Source organism: Littorina saxatilis, linkage group LG10 (assembly GCF_037325665.1).
Source record: "Littorina saxatilis isolate snail1 linkage group LG10, US_GU_Lsax_2.0, whole genome shotgun sequence".
Taxonomy (NCBI): Eukaryota; Metazoa; Mollusca; class Gastropoda; order Littorinimorpha; family Littorinidae; genus Littorina; species Littorina saxatilis.
In genome coordinates, this window is record NC_090254.1 from 16,901,821 (window position 1) to 16,923,366 (window position 21,546).

Here is a 21,546-nt window from a genome sequence, read left to right on the forward strand (position 1 = left end):
GAAATACTCATTTCACGTGGTTAATTTTCAAGCACCATCTTCAAATTATTGAAGCAATGATCAACATTGTGTCGGCATGTGTGTAGTTAAAGCGTGTATCCAAAGAAAACGGGTGGTGGGGGGTTTTGAAGGGGTACAAGCAGTTGACTGATTTGTGTCGTGTTTGGCATGTAGACGGCAGGTCAGGTGTCAAGATCAGGTCAGGGGTCGCGCGAAGGATTGTGGTCCAGTTCTCACCTCGCCGATTCGCCGGGGAAGACGATTTCATGTTGTTCGGTTTCTAAGCTCCAGAAAAGTAAATAAAGAAGATACCAAAGGGAGATTTCCTACAATTTGATCTGCACAGCGTGTTTCCAATGTCCACGCGAGGAAGAGCTGTCGAAAGCGCGGCAGTCAGTGTCGATCTTGCAGCCGTATCCCGGTAAGTTCAGAGACAGATCTAGTGTCTCCCACTCTGATAACGTGTCACCTACTGTTAATCCGTTTTGTTTTAATTTCTTTTTATTTCAGCAGACACGGATGTCAAACACAGTGCTAGGCAGTCACCTCTAGTGAAATGAGTTGATCTAAAGTGCCTGTAATGTTTGGATGTCTTTGCTCGTGGTTTGATTTATGTGAATTTCAAGACTTGCAGTAGAGTCTCAAGTTAAGTTTACTCTGCCCGAAAAAAACTGTCCACCATTTACTTGAACATGCAGATATAAGGAAACGGAATGAATCTGTTCTCAAAGTCAAAATGATGACGATTTTTTCCTCAGATTCAAAACATGCACTGTCATGGTTTTGTCTGTACAATTTAGTAAGTCTTAAGTACTTTGCAACAACTTCCTTGAACGTGAAAGACAGTTTTTGAATGCTAGATCTGTATCGCGTTTCATTCCAGACTCGATCCTCTCTTTGATTGTAGATCTACTGTTTGCTGTTTACGCACTATCATATGATTCGCTATGTAACGTTTGGTAAGCTTACCTTGCCACAGCTTTCTTGTCTTTGTTGGCATTTCTGGCTGTGTTGACCGTCAGAATTATTTTAAGAACCAGGCTGCTGCAGTCGACATGTTTCGCATATTGTAGGGTTACCATGCTGCATAGGTAAAGTGGCTTGTATAACCTGACTATTCTGTTTCAAAACACTGTTTATATTTGTGTAGGTTGTAGTCATCATAACTAATCGCATTTTGCCATTTGTTTCAGAATGGAGGTTAACCTACAACAAGATCGACGCTATGTCAGATATACAGTCGAACTCGCTTAAGACGAATCACTGGGGATCGGAAAAAAAGTTCGTCTTAACCAAAATTCGTACTAAGAAAATTGATTGATTTTTTTTTTTTTTTTTTTTTTTTTTTTTTTTTTTAAGTCTTGTACATTTTATGGTGTTTCAATTTGTTTCTTTCGCAACTTTCATGCTGCTTCACGTTTAGACAATAAAGTGACATATTCAGTTACATGTTCATGTGTGTCTTTTACATGTTCATGTGTGTCTCATGTTGAGTGATGATTGTTGAGTTTGAGTGAGAGTGAGCACACAGATGTTTCATCCAGTTGTTACGTTATTGGTCACACACACGCACACACTGACACTGTCCACATTCGCGGTTTTCCTATCATTTGTCCGGAATCACTTACCTTGGCGACGGGTAGCAAACCTTGGCCAATTTAGTTTTTTGTTTGTTTGTTGCAACATGATGTTCAAATCCAAATCGAAAGCACTGATAAACTATCGCGAACCGGCGAACGCAAACGTTGAGAGTGTGGTAAGGGAAACCACTCTGGCATCTATATTTTTTGGCAATGGCTTCCGTTCTAAACATTGATGTTTCGTTTTTGGTATTCGCGAAGGAAATAAACGTCAGTCAGTCATTCATGTTCAGTGTCTGAGCTATCAATCACTTTGATTCTAAATTTGAAATTGTTTTGTGAGTACAGTGTAATCAGTTTAACTTTATTCAGTGATCGGTTGAGCAATGGTTCAAGCAGTCGACGCAAGGGAAGACTTTGACACATGTATTCAAACTTCTCAAATTCCCATGATATGTCGATCTCGGGACGAGTTTAAAGATTTCGTCATAAGCGTGAGTAAATTACAGACATTATGCATGCTTGGGAATCCAAAAAGTGCTCGTTATAAGCATAAATTCGTTATTAAGAATTCGTTTTAAGCATTTTTTTTAAGCATGAAGAAAGAGGTATTCAGTTGGGAACTTAAAACTAATACGTTATAAGTCAAAATTCGTAACTAGCGTGTTCGTTTTAAGTGGGTTCGACTGTATGCCTCAGCCACATGAAGACTTCCGAATTTAGATCTACTCGGCATGGTGACAAGTCTTGATGAAAAGTATAGGACTGAGGACAGCAGTGGAAAAAGTGCCCACATGGCAGGTACCTAACCTATTACCCTAGTCATTTTATCTGTTTGCCTTCTTTTGAAAATTATACATGGAGTTGATATGATGCGTTAGTTTTAACTGTGTGTGTGTGTGTGCGTGTGTGTGTGTGTGTGTGTGTGTGTGTGTTTGTGTGTGTGTGTGTTACGGAGTGAGTGAGTTTGTGTTATGTTACTGTTTGTTGATTTCTTACGGGAGCCTTGAAGGCTTCGCCTCTTGTTCAATTAACTTTTCTTCAACATTTTTCAGTGTAACTTTAGTTTTCAGTATCAGGGTCAGATTACAACAAAGTTGTGTGTCATGAGAAGGCATTGATATATTATTTATAAGTCGTGCACAAGGGTGTGTCCTATGGGTGTATTTCTTATGTATGTGTATATTCATGTTTTTCGGCACAGTTGGCCTAGTGGTAAGGCGTCCGCCCCGTGATCGGGAGGTCGTGGGTTCGAACCCCGGCCGGGTCATACCTAAGACTTTAAAATTGGCAATCTAGTGGCTGCTCCGCCTGGCGTCTGGCATTATGGGGTTAGTGCTAGGACTGGTTGGTCCGGTGTCAGAATAATGTGACTGGGTGAGACATGAAGCCTGTGCTGCGACTTCTGTCTTGTGTGTGGCGCACGTTAAATGTCAAAGCAGCACCGCCCTGATATGGCCCTTCGTGGTCGGCTGGGCGTTAAGCAAACAAACAAACAAATTCATGTTTTTGCAGCTGAGCCTGAATAAGCAGATCATCAACATTGAGAGCAGTGGGCCCAACAGGAGGAAAAGAAGGATATGGCTTACACCTGGAGATCACCTGCTAGCACAGTGAGTGTCCCATCCCCTGCCTGCCCTCTTGCACCCAAGAGGCCAATTTCCACCCCAACACAAATGTTATGTGACAAAAAATAAAAAACAAAACATTTCAGTTTACAGAAACAGTTAGTGTCATTGAAGTGCATGGATACAAATGTATGCTCATCACATAGCTATATGTGCAGATCGACCCATGAGTATGATGCATGTCACGCATACACACACGCACATGCGCATACACACACAAAGACACACACACATACACACACACACACACACACACACACACACACACACATTATTTCTTGTACAAAAACAGAAAATCTGCGCAGGCAGTTTGTCCCTACAAAGAATAAATGCATCTTTTTGTCTTGGGTGGCAATGGGCTTGTTCTGGGGAACACAGACTTAAATTGCCATCACCATGAGGTTTAGCGTCTACTTACCTTCTAATGCATGATCTGATCTAAGAAGCGAACACTCTTTGGTACATGTACATTTTCAGCAGCTGTGTCATACAGACTTGATGCATTCTGTTTAGATTGTTTACAATTCTTATTTATCGTAAGTTAAAGCTTTACTTGCATGCATGCCCACCGAGACAATACACAACTCCCAACAGGCTAAAAGAGAGATCAGTTTCCTTAGACATGATTTGTGTAATAGGATAGAAACTCCCAGACTAGACTGCCTGGAGACGGCCATCCTAAATGTGACCCTCCACCACGAAATGAGTCTCATGTCACCTCGCGCGGTTCTGCGCTAGGCTTAATATAAGTCCGGGGAGTGTCTGGTAACAGTGTGAGGGTCACCTTAGTCACAGGCTTATAACTCAAACAGTTTTCGCTCTTTTCTAAAACGGTTTTCACCACTGGATAGGGCATAAAAAACTCTTTCGGAAAATGTAAAAATATGAAAATCATGCAAAGGTGACATGCGACTCATTCCGTGGTGGAGGGTCACAAATGTAGATGCATTCAATTAGGATGTTTACAATTCCTAAAGCTTTACTTTCATGCTTCATCATTGAGACAATACAGAACAGCTATGCTAAAAAGGAGATTTGTTCAATACTTTCTACATACACTGCCAACAGACAAATTCTGGACTGCCTGGAGGCGGCCATGCTGAACATAGAGCAGCCGACCACAGTGCGATCTCACTGCAGCATCGGCAGTGACGAGCCTCTCCAGATCATCGCCCTCAGGAAGTACATCTCAAGGGACTCAAACTGTGAGGTATGGCTGGAACTGTCTGAATTTTGCTTTTCATTATTTGTTTGGTTGGTGTATTCACCTTGTACACCCTTTTTGTTTTTAAGATCTCAAAAATCTGAGAAAATTGGGTCTTAAAATGGAGGTTAATTTGTTGCGGTTGTTAACAGGAAGTCTGATAAACAGGGTTCTGGTGTATTGAAATAAACAAAAGATTTGATAGGTTACCTTCTGGTAATTTGGGAACACTTTGATCAGTTACCTCTTACTTTGTTGATATGTTTGCACCTGATGACCAATTTTGCCTTTTTGAAGAATGTGCGATTTCTGCCAATTTGAAGACAGTGTCTCATTTTGGTCTTACTGACGAATCTGGCTGCCATTTAGACGTTCATTCATTTTGAATTGCAAAGCCTGTTTGTCATTTTGCAATACCCTTGGGACACATATTAAACCTGTCTTTTTGATTGTCAGTCGCTGCAGGAACATGAAGTAGAGATTGAAGACTACTCCCTAGTATTCTGGGAAGACACGCAGTCCAACAAAGACAAACAGATGTCGACAGCCCGCGAAGGAACCATGCTTTTACGCACCAACGATCCCTTCAAGGGCCATGTGTGGAACACTGTTTATGTCATACTGAGGTGAGAATTACTTTAAAACATAGATCATACCGCCATATTTTTCCATCAGGTTTTTGATGTTTTTAGATCAATACGTTAACATTTCAGACACAAGTCCTATCCCTGATCCCATCTTAGGCAAAGCTTTATGCACTTCTTATAAGAGTTAGCTCTCTTGCAGAAAACAACTCCCTTTAAAGTTCAAGCACTTGCACTGCTCTTTCTTTGTTTCTGTTTTTCTTTCTTTGTCTTGGGTTTTTCTTTTTCTTTTTCTTGTTGCCTTCTATCTTATTTTTATGTTTGGTGTTGCTTTTTTCTCTTTAACCCCTTCACTGCCACAGTATAACAGCATTTTGGTATTGCTGTGCGCCAGGGCAAATTTCGCTTTCTTCGGTAGGTTCACTAATCTGTTCACTGCTCAATCATTTATTGAGATATCTCTTAGATCTTTGGCATGTGGTTTGCTTACACCCTTGGCTATTATGTGATAACATGATCATTGGACTTTGTTTGTGATTGTTATAGTAAAAATCGATATAATGACCATTTATGTCAAAAATTACAGTTTCCAAACTTTCACACACACACTGCAGCACGTAAAACCGCAGAAAACACAGCTAAAACCGGTGTCAAACATCAGGTACTCACATTACAGCCCATAACAGTATTCTTATGTGTGGTAATCCATAAATCACTTCTTGTAGAGCTTCCAGAACACTGTATCATTTGAAAACAGGTCTACGAGTTGATGTCCAACTTTCGGCCGCCATTTTGAATCTTATAGATCAGAAAAAACTTCTAAAAATGTTTTTACCACGTGGTACTAACTTATCTGAACGGTCAATGGGAAAGAACTGTGTTTAAACCCCTACAAGAAGTTGGACAGTGGATACCTCCCATTTAGTTTTCACAAATGTCCTGAAAAGTGCTGATGTAAATGCCACGTACCTAGTACGTGTATGGGCGTATGACAAACCAAACATGACCACGTACCTAGTACGTGCTGGGCAGTGAAGGGGTTAACTGTTAACCTTTAGCGATAGATCTGCAGTTCCAGTCTGGCTGGGATGATCAAGACAGGGGTGTGCAGCAGTCAAATAAGGGTTAAATCACATTATCCTCATATATAACTACAAATTAATAAATTGGAAAGGAATTCATGATGAATGTCCATCTCTCCCCAGAGACTTCATGCTGTGCGTCTTCGCCAACAAGACGGACAACAAACCCCAGCAGTACGTTCGCCTGGGGGGAGAGCAGTGTGTGGGATGTCGTCTGGTCACCACCCAGGAGAGAGAATACTGCATCGAGATCATACTGGCCAAGCGCGAGAGCTGGTTCCTCAGCGTGGCGTCAGAGGAAGAAGTAGCGTCATGGCGACAGAGTCTGTGTCTGGCTGTGTCTGAAGGCATGCAGGTAAGGGGCATACTTGTCATTTTCATTTAACTCAGTCAACTTCCAAACATACGCATTTCTTTTTTTTTAACTGTTATGTATTTTTTTCAATAGAGAATTGCATACACGGACATTGTGTAATCAGCTGTATTGACCTATTATTATCAATTCTGATCTAAAATAAATACACCAGAGTAACCAGAAGAGGTTCAACATGCAGAATGAGAAAAAAAACAAAAATAACCAGGGAACAAAGAAAATCAATTTATTCACTGTGGTGACAATTTTCTGTACATTTCAAAGCCTCACCTGAAAGGTTTTTGTGCTGTTGTTTTTGTGTTTGTTTTTGTGTGGGTTATAATCAGTAATAAAAAGTAGATTTAGTATTAACCACAGCTTTGTTCACTATTAGTCATTTTGGTAAAAATCGAGAGTTCAGAATTCCATGTCTGGAGGTTACAAGAATGTTTGGTAAATAGGAAAGCTCTTGTTACACCATACAGTTCCGTAATAGCCAAGCGACCATTTAGAAAATCTTCGTACGTCTAGCGGGGTCACGCGGTACGCTAAAACAGAGATTCTGCTATCTCTTCCTCCCCTCTCCCAATCCAGCTTCAAAATGGTCCATAGACTACTAGTAAGGCTAAAGGCAAGTGCTCGCTCATGATGTAATACATTGTGCAGTAGATTAGCTCACACCTATCATGTGAGCTGCCTTCACCTTCTTCTTTTTTCTACTTTTTTTTTATGTAGGTTGGTTTCTTCTCTTCAGACTTTTTCTCCAATCAGACCCTTGCAGCCAATTCATTCTTGCAGGTTTTCAGATGAGCCACTCATAGTGATTCTTGAAGCATGAAATGATAAAGGGGACTTTATATGTCTGTTACAGGACAGCGCAAACCTGAGCTGCTTACCCTGTGTTTCCGTAGTAACGGGACAGAAGTTACTACTGTGTCATGAAGATGTTCAAACCAAGTTCTGCCGCACGATTGCCAGTGCCAAGGTCGAAGAGGTCACGGCTTTGACAGTTGACCCAGAGGTCAAAACCTACTGCATTGTGGTGAGTAGTATGAATGAAGAAACCGTGTGGCTGTAGTATGGTTTCTTACTGTCAGCTAGAACTAGAAGAGACATTTCAAGGCAAAGTAATGAGATTTCAGAGAGAAAAAGGATAACTGAATTTACCAAACAATAATATTTGAATCTTAAATCTAAAAAGGCAGTGAAAGTACATTGAGCTGAGTAATAGTTTGCAAACACCTCCTGAAACTTGGTGAGAAAAGAGAAGAACTTATACACGTCATGTGAAGAATTTGAAGGAATATGGAATGTCTGCTTGTGGAAGAGCTTCTGTTTGCCCAAAAGGAATGAGCCAAATGATCCTGTTGTAACACTAAAAGGTTTTCTTACAAGTTGGTATGTGATAATGTGTTTGAATGATATGTCTTTTCTGTTGTAAATGGTCTAGGGAAGAAAAACACTGTTTAGAGAGTTCTATTCTAGACAAGCACTAGCTTTAAAACTTTGTTTCCTCTAGCTTTAAAGCATATCATTATCTTATAATCTCATGTCAGATTTGTGCAATTCAATTCTTTCTTTATTTGGTGTTTAACGTCGTTTTCAACCACGAAGGTTATATCGCGATGGTGCAATTGAATATATACGTTTGTTAATTTTAAAACCAAACACATTTAAGTTTTGCTGTGAACACTCTAGTGACAATTTTGCTGTGATATGGCAGGAAAAGAAAGTATGCTAACAAAATACTGTACAGTGGTACCTGTAATGTGTGGCCCCTCCGATGAGAGGACACCTCCCTTAAAAGGACACTTGATGTTGTCCATTTGTCTATTATCTCTACCAAAATATACCTGTCATGACAGGCCACCTGCAATGTAGGGACACTTTTGGCTGGTCCCAAGGGTGTCCTTTCATCACAGGTACCACTGTACCTTCTTCTTTGACCAGGCATTTACCAACTGTATAATTTATTGTGTAAAAAAGCTATTCTATTTTTAATTGGCATTGCCTTTGACAGGAATTTGAGTCTCAAGAGTATGGGGTGAGCAGTGAGCGATGGGTGCTGTACTTCAACGCTCCTCTGGAGATGGATCGCTTCGTGGAGGCTTTGTCCAGAGTTTGGAAAGAGGTCTATCAGGTAAGGCTGGGGAATATACCTGTGTGCTGCATGGGTCTGCTGTGTTTGAATGGACCTATGTGCTGCATGGGTCTGCTGTGTTTGAATGGACCTGTGTGCTGGGTCTGCTGTGTTTGAATGGACCTGTGTGCTGGGTCTGCCGTGTTTGAATGGACCTGTGTGCTGGGTCTGCCGTGTTTGAATGGACCTGTGTGCTGCATGGGTCTGCTGTGTTTGAATGGACCTGTGTGCTGGGTCTGCTGTGTTTGAATGGACCTGTGTGCTGGGTCTGCTGTGTTTGAATGGACCTGTGTGCTGGTTCTGCTGTGTTTGAATGGACCTGTGTGCTGGTTCTGCTGTGTTTGAATGGAAAGGTGTGCTGGGTCTGCTGTGTTTAAATGGACCTGTGTGCTGGGTCTGCTGTGTTTGAATGGACCTGTGTGCTGGGTCTGCTGTGTTTGAATGGACCTGTGTGCTGGGTCTGCCGTGTTTGAATTGACCTGTGTGCTGGGTCTGCCGTGTTTGAATTGACCTGTGTGCTGGGTCTGCCGTGTTTGAATGGACCTGTGTGCTGGGTCTGCTGTGTTTGAATTGACCTGTGTGCTGGGTCTGCTGTGTTTAAATAGACCTGTGTGCTGGGTCTGCTGTGTTTGAATGGACCTGTGTGCTGGGTCTGCTGTGTTTGAATGGACCTGTGTGCTGGGTCTGCTGTGTTTGAATGGACCTGTGTGCTGGGTCTGCTGTGTTTGAATGGACCTGTGTGCTGGGTCTGCCGTGTTTGAATGGACCTGTGTGCTGGATCTGCCGTGTTTGAATGGACCTGTGTGCTTGGTCTGCTGTGTTTGAATGGACCTGTGTGCTGGGTCTGCCGTGTTTGAATGGACCTGTGTGCTGGATCTGCCGTGTTTGAATGGACCTGTGTGCTGGGTCTCTGTGTTTGAATGGACCTGTGTGCTGGGTCTGCTGTGTTTGAATGGACCTGTGTGCTGGGTCTGCCGTGTTTGAATGGACCTGTGTGCTGGATCTGCTGTGTTTGAATGGACCTGTGTGTTGGGTCTGCTGTGTTTAAATGGACCTGTGTGCTGGGTCTGCTGTGTTTGAATGGACCTGTGTGCTGGGTCTGCTGTGTTTGAATGGACCTGTGTGCTGGGTCTGCTGTGTTTGAATGGACCTGTGTGCTGGGTCTGCTGTGTTTGAATGGACCTGTGTGCTGGGTCTGCTGTGTTTGAATGGACCTGTGTGCTGGGTCTGCTGTGTTTGAATGGACATGTGTGCTGGGTTTGCTGGGTTTTTGAATGGACCTGTGTGCTGAGTCTGCCGTGTTTGTCTGTTAATCTTGTATCCTTGTTTGTCCCTCTCTTGGTCAGTTATCGATCTATCAGTTTGTCAGATGATCGAATGGTCTGTAAGTTTGTCCGTGTGTGTCTAGTCAGACCGTTTTGTGCTCTCTTGAGAGAGCTCCATCGGAATACTGGTAGGATTCGAGTTGGCTGGTGTTACCAGACAGTTCTTTGTGGTGTCATACATAGAGAGTACTACATGGCTTGCTGTGTCGTACCAGATTTACACGAGTTGTTTTTTTAAATATTGAACTGCGAGCGAAAGCGAGCTGTTCACTATTTGAAAAAGCAACGAGTGTAAATCTGGTACGACACAGCAAGCCATGTAGTATTCTGTTTATCCAACATACTGTACTTACGTGTATTTTACTGAAAATGTCTTGCAGACGAGGCAGCTAAATTGAAGACGCTTGTTTTGGAACCTCGATCTCTTCTAAAGCCTCGTGCAATCTATTACGTCAAAGCAAAGAAACGTCACTCTGAAAGTGTGGCGTGACGTGTTAGTTCTAATAATTCATCGAGGGTAATTAGCGAGCGCAATTTTTGTTTCTATAATGACGTTTGTCTCGGTGACTTTGGCATCATAAGCAGTGGAAAAACAGGTCCCTGCCAGACTTGCTTGACATGACCTCATTTACATGATATACACACGTGTGATTTGAACGATTATTATCTCACGGGTGTCTCTCTCACGTATGTAGGATAAAACTACATTAGTACCCCATCTTGAGCACATCAACCATGATTTGGGTTGGCTTCTGATGTTGGCATTAGTCTGAAACAATCATCCAAATATATTTTTGTTTATCTTTTGATTTCAGGTTGGACTGGTGGCAGGCAGTATAGAAGACCTACCTTTGCAAAGACACTGTCAGGATCAGGCCACTTTGTTGCAGCATGCCATCTCCTTGAAATGAGGGAATTCTTCTTCAGCGGACCTCTTACCAATGACTTTGATGCAGTGGGAACCCTGTTTTAAGACACTGAAAAAAGTCAGAAAATTGGCTATTAAAAAGCAAGTAGTGTTACAGTGGAAGGTATACTTGGAAGGCCTGTGAACAGAAAGAGCAAAAAAATCCGACGGTTTAAAAAGGGGGACATTTTAAGGGCAGGCACTGGTGTTAAAAGTGATTTTTTTGTTTTGTTTCATAAGTATTGGGTCAAAAATTGTTGCACAATTAAAGAACTCAGTCCATCTCCTGAGAAAATGAAAAAAAAATTTGGGGGGGATCACCGGTTGCCTTGGTAGCAATCCAAGATGGCCACCAAACTGCCACTTTTTGAAACCCTAAGGCTTTTACAAAACCGTAAGGAATTTTGTTTTGGTGCTTGTTATTTATACATTAGCACAATACCCAACTTTTGTTAGAGGCTTTTTTTTAAATCTACAGTCATTCAAAAGATATCAATGATAAAAATGAGTGACCTTGAATTTTATGAAAAACCGCCCCCAAAAATGGTATAACTTCTCACCAAAAAAAAATTCAACAAAACGCTCTAAAAAAATCTGCGAAATAACACACTCGAGATGTATGCAAAGTTTCAACAACGCAAGTTTATTAGAAAAAAAGCCTTAGGCTTTTGAAGTGACAAAAAAGTAGTTTTGAGAAAATACACAAAACGTGAAGAAAATGTATTTTTTGTACACAAACGTTTATGAAACATGTAACAAAACAACACTAACAAAACAACAGGTATTGCTTAGTTCCACAAGAAAAACGGAAACAAAATCAAACAAAGTTTTTGAAAAAAACAGCCAGTGTTCTGCAAGCACCAAGGAACTTGTTCCAAGGTCACAATGATCAACTCTCATCCGTTATGTGCACGCTGCGTAAAGTAAGAGGGTCTCGCTGTATCCACATGTGTTTCTTGACTTGTGGACTTGCTTGTTGTCCATGAAAATTTTTGATCTTTCTGTTTTTGGATGTGCCCACTAGTCGTTCTGTGTGCGCTCAGAGTCCAGATATATATATACCAGTGATTTCTTAATTTGCTTCAAAGTGCAGGTTTTGTAAAAAATAAAAAAAATAAAAAAAACAAAACCGGTCATACACGTAAAATTCCACTCGTGCAAAAAAAAACCACGAGTGTACGTGGGAGTTTCAGCCCACGAACGCAGAAGAAGAAGAAGAAGTAAAAAAAAAGATCACTTCACCCTCAAATATTGCCTGTGTCTATACTTCACATGGTTGATTTTGTTTTCTTTTAATCTTAGGTTTTCTCACATTAGCTTTCAATCTGAATGCTGTTGTGCCTCTCATGCCTTTGGTGGCCATAACATCAACTGAATTTTGTCGTACCATAAATCATGTCAATGGTTGTGTATGTGTCAAGTCACTTACTGACTTGCTTTCCTCAAAAGAGCACAGTATTACTTGAATTTGAAGAGAACATCTACCATTAAAGGACACTGTATGTTGTGAGAAATTCAAGTTTTACGCCCTCACGGCAAAGCCATTTGGGGCATATTCCCGGGTTTTAACCCGACTTTAGATGAGATACACAAGTGTATGCGTGTTTAGGTGGTATCAGCCATCTGCACTTATGGCAGAATGACCGAGATCTTTTACGTGCCACTGTGGTGACACGGGGGTGGGAGATAGTTACCGTCTCTGGGTCTGCACATAAAGTTGACCCGTGTCCGTCCTTGCCCGGATTCGAACCAGCGACCTTTCGATCACAAGTCCAGTGCTCTACCACCTGAGCCACCCGGGCACACTGTATGTTGTCCAGTGGTCTACTTTCTTAAACCTTTCCATGTGGTGAAAGAACGCCTGTATTGTAGGGAGATTTTTTACCGGTACATGGTCAGAAGTGTGTCCTCTTTTGGCAGGTAATACTGTTTATGGAGTACATGAACTGTTTCTGTCCGTTCCTGCTCTTTTTTCATGATATTTCTACTGAAAAAAACATTGAAAAAAACAACACATTTCACTGCTTTTTCGAGTCCAAGAAATTTGTCAGAATTAAAATCCTCTTCCTTTGGGATCATGTTTGTGATGGCGGGTTTGATGCTTTGCTCATTTCATGTGGTCGTTGCAGTGAGTTGAATTAATATATTTCAAGGCACAAATGTTATTCACTGTTCAAGACATGTTGAACTTGTGCTCACTGTACAACTAGGCTTAGTTGTTGGCTTATAGAGAATTTGTTTGTTTTTGGCTCACGTAAGTGTAGCCTATGCGATCATAACTTTGTCTGTCTGTGCGTTTGTGCGTGTGTGTGTGTGTGTGTGTTTGTGCGTGCGTGTGTGTGTATGTCTGTGGTAGAAACTCTAACATTTGAAGACGTCACATTACATTGACGTCACATTATGACGTAAGAGGGTTAGACGTCACGCGAAGGAAGTACTGAAAGTCTCGGTCATTATTATTTTGAGCGCGCCGAGACTAGTTGGCAGTCGTGTCCTGTAAGTAGGCTACATGCAGACAGACAGGTCTAGATCTAGTGTCTCGCTTTCTTGCACAGTTTCACCTATGCTCTTTCTGTGTGTGTGTGTGTGTGTGTGTGTGTGTGTGTGTGTGTGTGTGTGTGTGTGTGTGTGTGACGGAGTGATTGAGTTTGTGTTACTGTTTGTCGATTTCTTACGTGAGCCTTGATGGCTTCGCCTCTTGTTTAAATTGCAGTTTCCATAGCTCACTGTTCCCTTAACACCAAACTGTATCTGCATACTTAACTGTGTGAACTTTCTTCACAATTCCAGTGACTTAATATCTGCATTATTGCTTTAAAATTGCTCACTCATTTACATTATCTCATTTAATACCTGCATGGTATGTCAGTCTTTACACACAGAACTCTGAGGAGAGATTTTTTGTTCTTCAGGTGCTCTGTTATCTGCACATCTCTTGCACTGTTTATTTAGTTTTGCAGATTGTAAGCATGATCAAATAAAAAATGGTACAAAAGCACAAACACTTTTTATGTTTACATTCTTCACTCCTTAGCTCACCAGCATTTTGTCAGATCTGGGTTGAATACTTAAGTTGCCATTGAGAAGACAAAATTCCAGGAAAAAAATGTACGGCTACCTACACTTTTGCGGAACCCGTTTAGATCATGTGGGAACTCATGTAATTTACTTTTATGTGAGCGTCTCATCATTTTCTAAAAACCCGTGCTGCCAAAGTCGAGTACATGTATTGATAAAATCTACACAATTAAGAGCACAACAATCAAATTTGCTCCAGATCAGTATAGAATAAGTCAGAAGCCAGTATGAAAAATGATTATTTGATGACATTTCCCCCCATCATCAAAACTTGTTTCAGAGATACATTGTACGTGTACATGTGAAGCTGTACGAAAAGCCTGTACAACTCTGAATTCTAGAAATGTAGTCCGAAGTTTACTTGAAGATTGTTTTCTTGTAACACCTGGGGTAATATTAGTTTTACACATTGTTTTCCGTTGAAGATTAATTGTTATAACTCGGTTTCGTTGAACTGGTTCTATGGTGATATTTTATCAAATGGCATTTAGTTGATCGATTTCTTGATCTGCTTCTGTGTGTGTGTTTGTGTGTGCGTGTTTGTGTGTGTATGTGTTGGTGTGTGTGTGCATGTTTGTGTGTGTGTGTGTTGGTGTGTGTGTGTGTGTGCGCGCGTGTGCATGTAGGTGTGCGACACTGCTTGCATGCATGCAAGTTTGTCTGTGTGAGTGTGTGTGTGAGCGGGTGTATGTGGCTTTAATTGTGAGTGCATTAACCTGTGTTACAGCACTTGTTTGCAAGAGATTCGCTCACTAGAAAACTCTTTTGTTGTTGATGGCATGAATGGCTTTCTGAATCTGATAGATGAAATGGATCTACAGCAATATGCTCATGACAGTCAAAAAGGGCTACATGTATTAAACAATTCCCTTTTTAAAGACAACTTGTGCAATAAGCAATGAGGTTTTTTTCTGGGTGATTGAATTTATGATGGAACTATTTGCAACCTTAAGGAAGGACATTATCTAATTTAATTTAAGACTAAAGCGCTTTCCTAGTTTACCATTGGCAACGAAAATGCTTTTGCTGTATATTAATCAATGCTGTAGTGTGTGTGTGGTATTTTTTAATTATTTTTTTCATTTCTTTTAAGCTTCATATAGTCTTTGTTCTGCTATTTGATGTTTCAATTTATCCTGCATGCTTGATTGATTGATTGATTGAGTGATTGATGACTGGTCAAATGATACATCAGTTGACGGTCTTGACTCTTGTATCCTGATAGTGTAAACCTGACCAGAATATGATGTGGGGTATGTGTTACAGTAGCATGTGAAAACATCAGCGCCAGATTGCTTGACATTTTTTTGTCTGTCTATCAACATTTTTCAGGCATGGGAATTGAATTAAAGAAAAATCTCTGAAAACTAGGTTTAAATCTGTGCAATCTGGCGCATTCTGGTAGTATGTTTCATGAATTTTACAAAGCAAAAAACCTTACCAAATTTAAAACATGTTTTGTGTTGCCAGTATCCAACGATCATTTAAATCTTTTAACTGAATTAATATTATTTGAACCCACTTACTCTTTCACACATGTAAACAGCAACATCTGTTCTAATAAATCGATCACAATTGTCACCTTCCCAGAAATGGTCGTATTTCAAAAGTGGATTTGCTGTGATTGCAGACGGCGTCTAATTCGAACAAGGCGGACAAAATTATGATTGCCGGCTTCGCGTCCACCACTTGCGGGCTCCCTTTCGAACTGTGCAATAATTACACGCGCGGGCGGCACTACCATACTGAACTGCTTTCAAGTCATCACTTGTAAGCTCTTTCTAACTGTTCAATCAATCAATGAGGCTTATATCGCGCATATTCCGTGGGTACAGTTCTAGGCGCTCTGCAGTGATGCCGTGTGAGATGAAATTTTATACGGCCAGTAAATTGCAGCCATTTCGGCGCATATTTACCTTTCACGGCCTTATTCCAAGTCACACGGGTATGGTAGACAATTATTAACTGTGCCTAAGCAATTTTGCCAGGAAAGACCCTTTTGTCAATCGTGGGATCTTTAACGTGCACACCCAATGTAGTATACACGGGGGGTGGTTCGGACACCGAAGAGAGTCTGCACACAAAGTTGACTCTGTGAAATAAATTTCCGCCGAACCTGGGATCGAACTCGCGCTGACAACGGCCAACTGAATACAAATCCAGCGCGCTACCAACTGAGCTATATCCCCGCCCTGTTTGCAAAAGTGACTCACGCCGGCGGAATCTCACTGAATGAAAGGACAGTTTTATGGAGGACATTGGTCATACTAGGCAGATTGTCTTTTTTGATTTTTGTTCCTCGAATTTTTTTTGTCAGAAGAGGACTTTTTTTTCTCGGAAATGTGTAGCAGACCTGGGAACCCATACGATTTCGCCGTATTTTTGTACGCATGATTGTCCAGAATATGATCAGTACGGTCAGTGCACAAAAAAAAATGCAAATCTGCCAGGGGTTCCCAGGTCTGGTGTAGCTTTTCTCTGAAATCCCCGGATTTGAGAATTCCCATGCCTGATTTCTAACTGTGTCAAAGAGGTGCTGTACTACTACTACTAGCTGTCTGCAGTCATTCCATCCTTAATTTACCTTTTATTCTACCTGAGTTCATGAATAGATGAAAACTACAGCAATTTATTAAATGTGTAGTCATTCCAGAGTTGATATCTCATTCGTTTACTGGAATCTAAATTTTTGTTATTGTGATTTTAATGTCCATGATAGTTCTGTACATATATTACTCTTGTTTACTTCTAAGTTTGTTTTTACATTTAGTAAAGTTTTGACTAAATGTTTTAACATAGAGGGGGAATCGAGACGAGGGTCGTGGTGTATGTGTGTCTGTCTGTCTGTCTGTCTGTCTGTCTGTCTGTCTGTGCGTGTGTGTAGAGCAATTCATACCAAACTACTGAGCCAATCTTTATGAAATTTGACATGAGAGTTCCTGGAAATGATATCCCCGGACATTATTTTCATTTTTTCGATAAATACTTTTGATGACGTCATATCCGGCTTTTTGTAAAAGTTGAGGTGGCACTGTCACACCCTCATTTTTCTATCAAATTGATGGACATTTTTGTAAAGCAATCTTTGACGAAGGCCGGACTTCGGTATTGCGATTCAGCTTAATTTCATCTTATTCCTTGTCGGTTCCTGATTCCAAAAACATATAGATATGATATGCTTGGATTAAAAACACGCTCAGAAAGTTAAAACGAAGAGAGGAACAGAAAAGCGTGCTATGCAACACATCGAAACCACTACCGCGCTGAACAGGCTCGTCAGTTTCACTCCGTTATGCACAAGCGGCGGACTACGGTCATTGTGAAAAAATGAAGTGCGTTCAGTTTCATTCTGTGAGTTCCACAGCTTGACTAAATGTAGTAATTTTGCCTTACGCGACTTGTTGTTTTCTGCTCTGCACTCGCACAGATGTAAAATAGTTTCTTACTTGATAAGAACATCCCAGGCTTTATAGTGCCCTCCCTTTATTGTTTGTAAATATTAATAAATTTATGGATTTTTAGCTTTCTGAGCTTTCAAAGAAGACACATTCATTAAACAAAATTGCTTTATAAAGTCTTGATTGGTGTTGTCCCCCCCCCTTTTTATATTTAGTCAAGTTTTGACTAAATATTTTAACATCGAGGGGGAATCGAAACGAGGGTCGTGGTGTATGTGCGTGTGTCTGTGTGTCTGTGTGTGTGTGTGTGTAGAGCGATTCAGACTAAACTACTGGACCGATCTTTATGAAATTTGACATGAGAGTTCCTGGGTATGAAATCCCCGAACGTTTTTCTCATTTTTTTGATAAATGTCTTTGATGACGTCATATCCGGCTTTTCGTGAAAGTTGAGGCGGCACTGTCACGCCCTCATTTTTCAACCAAATTGGTTGAAATTTTGGTCAAGTAATCTTCGACGAAGCCCGGACTTCGGTATTGCATTTCAGCTTGGTGGCTTAAAAATTAATTAATGACTTTGGTCATTAAAAATCTGAAAATTGTAAAAAAAAATAACAATTTATAAAACGATCCAAATTTACGTTTATCTTATTCTCCATCATTTGCTGATTCCAAAAACATATAAATATGTTATATTCGGATTAAAAACAAGCTCTGAAAATTAAATATATAAAAATTATTATCAAAATTAAATTGTCCAAATCAATTTAAAAACACTTTCATCTTATTCCTTGTTGGTTCCTGATTCCAAAAACATATAGATATGATATGTTTGGATTAAAAACACGCTCAGAAAGTTAAAACAAAGAGAGGTACAGAAAAGCGTGCTATCCTTCTTAGCGCAACTACTATCCCGCTCTTCTTGTCAATTTCACTGCCTTTGCCATGAGCGGTGGACTGACGATGCTACGAGTATACGGTCTTGCTGAAAAATGGCATTGCGTTCAGTTTCATTCTGTGAGTTCGACAGCTACTTGACTAAATATTGTATTTTCGCCTTACGCGACTTGTTTTTTTTTAGCTTGTTCTGTCGGCTCCATGTGAAGGAAATATTTATGTCTTGTACAAATTCTTGTATTGGTGTAAATTTATAATATTGTGTAATTAAAACTGCCTGTTTGTATCAGTGTCAGTTTGTAAATACAGAGATCCCACGATGAAGGTGGAGAATGTTTATACTTATAGTTGAATACATGACATTGACATGACATGACATGACATGACAGTGCTTTATCCCTTCGCCATTCTGCTTGTATTTATGTGTACATTAAATATATTAGTGCCAGTGCATGCAAGAACTTTTGTTTTGACCTTCCAAAGACTGTGATTTTTGTTGACTGATTTGACGCTGTGTGGCATGTCGTAAGAGGCGACTAACGGATTCTGTTTATCTTTTTACCCTTGTTAAGTGTTTTTTGTACAGAATATAGTCAATTTTTGTAAAGATTTTAGTCAAGCAGTATGTAAGAAATGTTAAGTCCTTTGTACTGGAAACTTGCATTCTCCCAGTAAGGTAATACATTGTACTACGTTGCAAGCCCCTGGAGCAAATTTTTGATTAGTGCTTTTGTGAACAGAAACAATTGACAAGTGGCTCTATCGCATCTCCCCCCTTTCCCCGTCGCGATATAACCTTCGTGGTTGAAAACGACGTTAAACACCAAATAAAGAAAGAAAGACGCTGTGTGAAGTATTTGGATAAGCTATAACAAAATACGTGCTATTTTTGTGGCTTAATTAATTACTGGCTGTTACTTGTATTCAACAGATTTGATAGTCTGCATGAATTGTTTTTGTTGCGCTTTGAAATGTTAGTTGATGCACGGTTTATGTTACTATTGTTTTCTGTATGCATTTTTGTGATTCTGAGTACGAATATTACATATGTAAATCTTACTGAATGTCTGACTTCTGTTTGGTATTGTTCAAAGGAGATATTTCTACAAATGGTAAAGAAGGTGATACTTCTACAGTGGTAAAGATAATTTCCAGTTTTTTTGCGTTTCGATTTTGTGAACAATCAGGCCTGGGAATGATACACCTTGCGTCGTTAATACGACGAAGTCCTTTTCTAATTGTGTAAGAAAAGAGCCTCCGTGTGCCCTTAAAAATGCTTAAAACGCAAAATTTTCCCATCAGTATGCCCAAACCACTTTTACTCATTCCCAGGCCTGCCAATAGAATTTGAATGTTCTGATGTTGTGTCTTGTCAGTTTCTCTTGTAGCAAAAATATGTACATTACACTGACATTTGTGAGCTATTTTTATAACTTTTCTTTTCTTCGTTTATGTTTGTAAAAATAACTTTCTCTTCTGTTGCCTGTTTTCAGTGAGTTGAATTGTCCTTCAGAACTTCCTCATTTTATACGTATTTGTATACTATTGTATTTTAACAAAAGAATGTGCATTTAATGTATCCCTTGTTAATTATTCATGTATGTTGCCATATTAAGTCATTGTCCATACGCACTTTGTTATGTTGGAGCAATGAAGCACGAACATCTAAAGAAGAGTTTGCAAATGTGTACAAAATATACAATAACATACATCTGTATATTACATGTACATAGAGATCGATACACACTGTAACATACACACACACACCCATGTGTACACACACACACACAGCACACACACCCCGTACACACCACACAAACCCCCGTACACACCACACACACACACACACACACAACACACACAACATACACAACATACACACACACACACACACACCACACACACACAACACACACACACACACACACTTGTAAAGACATCACCTAGCTTCTTATGTGCAATAGATATTGTTGTTTTCTGCAAGCCCCTGGAGCAAATTTTTGATTAGTGCTTTTGTGAACAAGAAACAATTGACAAGTGGCTCTATCCCATCCCCCCCCTTTCCCCGTCGCGATATAACCTTCGTGGTTGAAAACGACGTTAAACACCAAGTAAAGAAAGAAAGAAAGAACTGTTTTCTTGGCTCTTGAGTTTAAGACCTTTGAATTTGATTGAAATACTTTTTACACGTTTTAACACATGGAAGCTAAATTTGGTTTAATAAGCAGTAAATTTATATTAGTTATACATTTGATTCTATAAGTTATGACTAGTGTGTTATAAGTAAGACTTGAGTAATGAAACTAATCAATTGTATAATATTAACAATGTGATTGATTTAATTGCCCAGATAGTCAAGAACTTGAGCTGTCCCTTTATTTATTTATTGTGTGTGTGTGTGTGGGGGGGGGGTTACTTTTTTAAAAAATTTTAATGTTTGAAATGTGTTATTAATGAGATATATGTAACTTTTTTCTGATGAAAGTAATGTGTATCCCAAAAATACCAACGTTTTTCACCTGTAATACAAAAATTATATCATTTCTGCAGTCTTGTGCAAACATGTATTCCCTCTGTATTAATGTATTAAATTACAACCTGTGATGGATCAAGTACACTGTGGTTCCAGTCCTGTCTTTGTTCCACCTCTTTCGTCTGCCATGACAATGCTTTTTTAATACTTTTGTGCATGATACAATGTGAGAATTCTTTCTTGTGTTTTGTAATCCTAAGAAAAGACAAAGAGGATCCTGGATGATGTTTGCTTGTGTTTGGGAAAGGGAATAGGTTTTTTTTGTTTTTTTTTTTTGGGGGGGGGAGGGGGGGGGGTAAGAAATTTGCACAGTTGCTGAAAGAGGTAATGATCGTTTGTTTAGATTTATTTTGCTGAAATTAAAAACTTGTTTTAATATATGCTGAGTGTACTGGATTCTTCTTGCTCTTATAGGTGTATGTGTTATGATTGGGTTATCATTCAAACATGCACACGCACACACACACACACACACACACACACACACACACACACACACACACACAGGAACGCATGCTCTAAGGAGCACATGAACAGTCTAGAATCAACGTTTGCCACATACAACTTTATTGAAACCAAATATATACTTTCATGTGCAACATTTCAAGTATATATCTTTTTTTATTGTAACAAAAAGAAGAAATGATTGAACCAGACAAAAACAAATCAAAACAAAACGTCAGAACAATATATCACAGAACCACTTTATTATACAGTAGTAATCACATATTTTTTTGTTTTGTTACATAAATATGTTATAAACATCACAATTTGAACATATTATTTTCCACAAAAAAGCTTTATATATATTCTCAAATTAAAATATTCCTGTTAAGAA

At 39.8% G+C, this 21,546-nt stretch overlaps 1 protein-coding gene across 1 annotated transcript in view; it reads left to right on the forward strand.

Annotated features, from left to right (window-relative positions):
• LOC138978291 (pleckstrin homology domain-containing family M member 2-like) overlaps window positions 1–20,041 on the forward strand; it is a 33,716-nt gene extending 13,675 nt beyond the window's left edge. The window contains exons 10-16 of the mRNA XM_070350969.1: window positions 3,096–3,193; window positions 4,277–4,418; window positions 4,869–5,038; window positions 6,202–6,433; window positions 7,302–7,472; window positions 8,451–8,570; window positions 10,711–20,041. Of these exons, the coding sequence (XP_070207070.1) occupies window positions 3,096–3,193; window positions 4,277–4,418; window positions 4,869–5,038; window positions 6,202–6,433; window positions 7,302–7,472; window positions 8,451–8,570; window positions 10,711–10,806 (1,029 nt within the window). The 3' untranslated portion in view covers window positions 10,807–20,041. The remainder of the gene's footprint in view (window positions 1–3,095; window positions 3,194–4,276; window positions 4,419–4,868; window positions 5,039–6,201; window positions 6,434–7,301; window positions 7,473–8,450; window positions 8,571–10,710) is intronic.
• Window positions 20,042–21,546: the final 1,505 nt, after the last annotated feature.